This window comes from Calidris pugnax, unplaced genomic scaffold (genome assembly GCF_001431845.1).
Source record: "Calidris pugnax isolate Ruff unplaced genomic scaffold, ASM143184v1 scaffold81, whole genome shotgun sequence".
NCBI lineage: Eukaryota > Metazoa > Chordata > Aves > Charadriiformes > Scolopacidae > Calidris > Calidris pugnax.
In genome coordinates, this window is record NW_015090880.1 from 369,363 (window position 1) to 375,039 (window position 5,677).

Sequence of the window (5,677 nt, forward strand, 5' to 3'; positions counted from 1 at the left end):
TTACAGCCTGGTGATTATACTGTGGGAAGGAAGGGAAGGGGATTAAATCCCTGTTTAGTTTAAGCTGCATTTTAGTGCAGCCAGTTCTTCAGTAGTACACAGTTAAAAATGTAGTCTGTCAAATCCTGCTGACATATTTTGGCAATAGATATTTCCTCTAATTGAAAGCAATTGTTGTGTTGTAAGCTCTCCCCCTTTCCCATTTGTTTTGGTTAACGGGTAGTGGTGGCCTGTCTGCTTAAGCACGTATTGAGCAACTGCTCACTGGAAAGTTAGCATATTGTAAGGAGCGCGGCACGATCCTGCCTGACTTCATAAGGAAAAACTTCCTCCAGGCTTTGGCGCAGGACGTTTGAACAAAGCTGGTAGGATCAGCCTCACTGGTTGTTATTGCAGGGCTTTGCCGTTTGGGTCAGCTAGGGCCTTCATGTGTGAATCCCGGGGTAAAAACCAGGCTCGCTTCTAACGCAGCCATGCTTTGTTTTGAACAATCAGCATGGACCCTGCTGTGAATCCCGCGAGGGGATGCTCTGCTTTATGTTGCCTTCGCTTCCTCTGCTTGGAGCCAAGTGCTGCATCCCACACTGCTGGAAGGCCGTTGAGACACAGGACCTGCCCGCGTGGTGTGGCACAGGAAGGACATGGCCAGCCCCGCTGCCACTGACCCCAGCAGGAACCTTAATGCTGGGGGCAGGCAGAGTCCTGCAGCCCTGGGGGGCTGAACAAGCCCCCTGCTCCGTTAGCCCAGGCAAAATGGTGCTAAACCCACTGCTGCCCACAGTGACTGCACCAGCGCTGCTGCTTCCCCATGGTCCAGCACCCCTGCACACCCGCTCTGCGGCTGGCCACCCGGCCACGAGGCCTCGGGAGGTGGGAAACGGTGTTTGCGGCTCTTGGGACGCGGTGGGGAGCAGCTGCCCGGCCCCAGCGGGGTGTCGAGGCTGGTGCCTGTGCACTGGGGTGCCGGGGGCTCACGTCCTCCCTCTCTGTGCTTTGAGAAATGCACCTGTGCTGTCCCCACAGGACATCATTCAGGGCGCTCAGTGCTGAAACGCCCTTTATCTGACACCCCGCTGGAGCTCAGAGAGCTGCCCTGCTCTGTTTCCCAGCGGTCAGAGCACGGAATGAAACCCTCCTTTACCCTGTAGTCGCATCAAGTCTGATCATCTCAAGCTGGTGCTGGTGGGGATCCAGCCGAAGAAGGGATTTACTCCGCTGTGCGCACCCGCACCCACCCCACTGCGGCGTCTGCAGCTGCACTGCCAGGGGACAGGTATGGATGAGAGACCATGAGTGCACTAAGGCTGGGACTTGAAGGGATTGTGTCTGCATCCCTCCACCAGCATGTGCTAAATTTCCCGCAGAGAGGAGCTGGAGATGCATTTGAGCTCACCAGCCATGATCCAGCCCTGGCTGGTGTGAAGCTGGGGGAGTGAGTATTGAGGCCTTTCTAAGCCTTTAAAGAAAATAAAAGGAACAGGTCACCGAGGAGACCTGCGGGAAACTGGGGAACCTGCTGCCTTTGCATCCCATCTTTCCACCCACAGCGCTCGGGTCGTACCCCAGCATAGGCTACAAAAGACACAATTTTTTTATTGCCTTGTGATAGACCTCCTGGTCTGGAAAATCCTGCCATTATTGTGTGTGTGAACTTTCACCAGCACAGAATCTGTCATTAACCCAGAAGGAGACCTTTTCATGCTCACAACCTCTGTCTGCACAGCTCCTCTCTGGAGGCGAATCCCTCACGGTGAACACGTCAGCCGGCTGCAGACAGGGTTATGACTGCATTACACACTCTGAAGGGAGCAATGCTCTATATTACACTGGGAAAGGTTCATCTTTGAAAACAAAGAGGCTTGGGGGAAAAAAGCATGATTTTACTCAGAAAGTGCCTCTGGTGCCCATAAATCCCTCTCGTCCTCGCGCAGAGCCGGGCTGGAGGCCGGCAGCAGCAGCCGGTGCGATTCCTGCCATGGCCATTTGCAGTGAAGCCTCAGACTGTGCCGGAGCGTGCGTTTAGATTAAAGGACGTCTGGGAAAGGACCTTGCCTTAATCTTTCTGCTAAGCACCTAGCAGACTCCCAGAGTGCTAAATTGTTATTACTAACAGTAACGACAATCTGGCCTCCTTCTCCGTGAGCAGTGCCTGCAATACAGATTAATAACAATAAAACAGGGACTCGGTCCACGCTCATCCAAAAATATACTGAGGATTGCTAATCAGTCTATTTCCAAGCCCTCTGTTATTTCTGAGTGCCCTGAAGTGCCTCAGTGAGCACTTTGCTGATGCATCCAGCCTGATGACACAAGACACTAACAACCGACTGGACAAAGGCAGGGTGGCAGGCGGGACTGGAGAGCATCGGGTGAGTGTGGTGATCAGGGAGCAGCTCTTGTTCAGGCAATGATTTCTCTGTGTCTAAGTGCTCCTCAACTCCTCCTCGGCTCCTCTTGCATTCCCCTGGTGCATAGCTCCTCTCCCTTTGGAAATGCTGCTCCAGTGACGGCCCTGTCCTGGTGGCTCATGGCTGGGCTGGTGGAGACCAAGTGGGACGGCTCTGCTCTCACCTACCCATACCCTCTTCTCCCAGTAAACTGCTAGTGGCCTCTCTCAGGATGGGGAAAAGGCATGAGTTGGACCCTGCTCTGATCCAGTACAGCCATTTTCCAACAGTATGGGGTTCCGTGAGGGAAAGTGAGCGGCCAAAAGGATTCAAAACATGTGTCTGCTAAGCATTTGTGAATGCATCTTACGGCCTCCTGCCAACCTGCCCTGCAATCATATAGAAAATGACCCAAATAACACACTTAGAGGCAGAGTGAAGGAGATGAAAGAAAAAAAAAGAGGACTGGCTGCCTGGGTAGGGACCTTCTGACGCGCTGCACAGCGACAGCAGCAGCTCCAGGGCGGCTGAGACCGAGTCTTGGCTTCTCCTCTGCTGGGCTGCCAAGCAGCCCCTCTGTGGTGGGCCGGGGGGCCCATCTCTGCAGGGGGGCCGTGCAGGGCACCCAGTGTCACAAGCAAGGGCAGGAGGTGCATTGCTCTTCTCCCAGGTGCCAGCTCCTGAGCATCCCGTGTGCAGGTGGTCCCCGCTGCTGAGACACGGGTGGTCCCACAAGCCCATCCTGCTGACGGCGTTTGCCGAAAAATGTCGAGTCAAACCTGGCCATCTCCGGCGTGTGAGGGTGAACTTTCTTCCCAAATCCACAGGGCGCTTTATGGTTACCTTGCAGATAAACCCTGCTAAATAAATAGATGTTTATGCTCCCTGTATTAAAGCGATTAGTTCCTGGTTTTTGACAGTGTTGAGTCAATATAACCTGAGTAACTGCATGAGTAACTCGTGTTTCCCCTAAAGGGAAACTGTTCTCCTGTAAATATATTTATTAATAATTAAAGTGTTTTTGAGTTCTTGTGCACACAGCCCCTCTCCCCCACCGAGATGTCTGAAAGGCTGTTATCTTTAAACCTGCACAGGAAGGGACTTTGGCAGGGGGTGATGGTCTGTGGAAAGAGGCATGTGGTTTAATTTTGACCTTTTTTTATTCCCGAACAAAAAACGATGGTGAAATCTGTGTATGAGAGATTTAAAAACCTCTACTAGTCCATTAGGAGCATTACCCTGAAATACTCACTGGAGCTTCTAACAGCCCAGATAATAGGGGTGGGAAATCATTTGTGGAAAATATTCCCCTCAAAACATCTTACCAGAGGATTGTTTCCTAACAACAACAACAACAATAAAATCTTTGTCAAATAATCCTTCAATACCACAAATATTTTAGCTTTAATTGTATCAGTGTAGATAACTGCTTGGCATAGGAAATGGGAGTCAGAGCTCCTAGGGGATTTTTTTCTGACAAAGCCAGTGCTGGATACCTTTGGGTAAGTCCATATTTTTCTATGTTCTTTGGCCTATTTTTCTTTTAACTGACTGTAATCTGGAACCTAATTTGATATGCCTTAAAAGGCTGATTTCACATGGAAGATGCTCTACTATCAGGATAAGCAGGCATAAGAAATCCTAAAATAGGCAGATTAAGGGTTTGGGATCATGGGGGTTTATTTCTATGCAATTAAAGACATGATCACATTTTAAAATTACTAACTTGTAGTTTAAAAAAACACAACTGGGAGTCCCACATTTAAAAACAGCTAAGAACTCTATTAATTAAGGATATGATTAGCAGAGACAATGAGTTAGATAGCACGAAAGCACAGCATTTAATTCAATGCACATTTTCAGTGGACATGGTGTGGCCAAGGCAGTTATGTATTAATTAGTGCTCTGAAGAGGGTGAGGAGGACAGGAAGAGGGTGAGGGAAATTGGCAGGTGTAGAAATTAGATTAGACAACAACAGAGGATTTTTCTCTCCAGAAGAGAAGTCGTGCAGAATCCTCATCAGCCTCACTAACATGTTTTGTATAAACAAAGATATGTGCCATGAGAGCAGGCGGGGTGGTAAGGCAGCGCTCGGGGACGGGGAGAGGGAGCGCAGCTTTCCGGGGCTCACCTGCGGGGCATTTCCAGGTGGTTGTGACCAAATGACAGCCTTGATTTCCCACCCTTGCTTTAAGTGCTGCCGGCTATTTGTGGATGGCAGGGTGCCTGCAGGCTCAGCCCTTGCGAGGGGGCCGGTGCCGTGCTGCTGATGTGCTGCTGTACCGACCCCACGAGCGTCCCTTTGCTTCCTCCACGGCGCGGGGGCTGCAGGTAGGTCTGCTCCCCTGGGGAGCTCGGGCCGTGGGGAGGACGCTCTGCCCACACCCCACAGCTGCTCCCTTGGCTGCCCGCTCTGCCGGCGCTTCGGCTTGAAGCCTCTACACAGCGCTGCGAGCACCACGACCAGGGCGTCCGCCGTGTGCTGGAGCCCACCCGTGCCCTCTCTTGCGTGGGGACCTGGATGTGCTGCCCAAGGAGCCGGGTCCCTCCTGGGTGACTGGGAGCGCACGGCGGTGCCCCGTGTCGCCGTGGTGCGGCGGGAGAGGAGCGCCGCTCGGGCCGACCGCTCGGGGCTCCTTCCCGGAGCCAGCGGGGACACAGCCCACCCGGGCCAACAAAGCACCTGCTGCAGAGACCCCGGCCCCGGACGCTCTCGGTCCCCCGCGGGGTCCCGGCCTTCTCTCCGGACCCTCACCCGGCAGCCCCTTGCTCTCGGAGCGCATCCTCCTCCGCCGGGCGGGGACAAGCCCCCAGCCCACAGCCCCGCCGGGGAGGGGCCCCCAATCGCCCCCGCCGCCCCCGCGTTCCCACGCCCGTGAGGGGCTGCGCTGCCCCGGGGCTGCTCCCCGCGGTGCCTTCCAGGGGGTGGAATTTGGGAACATCATCGCTTCTTTCGCTGTGTCTTTTTGTTTCACTCCACAGTTAAAAAAGAGCCCGTTGGAGGGCAGAGGAGATGCACAGTCCTATTTTGAACTCGGTTTTTTGGCGAGGCGTGCGGGCAAAGCTCCCCCGGGCGTGGGGCCGGGGGCGGCCCGCGCTTCGCCCCCCGCCCCGTTCCCCAGGGAGCTGACACCCCCCGGGCGGGCGGCAGCGGGGCCGGGGCGGGGGGGCGTCCCGCACTGACACCCCGGCCCCCGCGCTCCCCCCAAACGCGCAGCCCGCAGCGCTGCCGCCCGGAGGGGCCGGGGCGGGCCGGCAGCCCACGGGCGGCGTCCGTGCCGCGGGGGGG

The 5,677-nt window shown here is 54.7% G+C and overlaps 1 protein-coding gene across 1 annotated transcript in view; it reads left to right on the forward strand.

The window, feature by feature from the left end:
- Positions 1-808: 808 nt before the first annotated feature.
- The window catches only part of PLXND1 (plexin D1), an 85,885-nt gene continuing 81,016 nt past the window's right edge, over positions 809-5,677 (forward strand). Inside the window, exons 1-3 of the mRNA XM_014946625.1 lie at positions 809-870; positions 1,149-1,273; positions 4,610-4,719. Of these exons, the coding sequence (XP_014802111.1) occupies positions 809-870; positions 1,149-1,273; positions 4,610-4,719 (297 nt within the window). The remainder of the gene's footprint in view (positions 871-1,148; positions 1,274-4,609; positions 4,720-5,677) is intronic.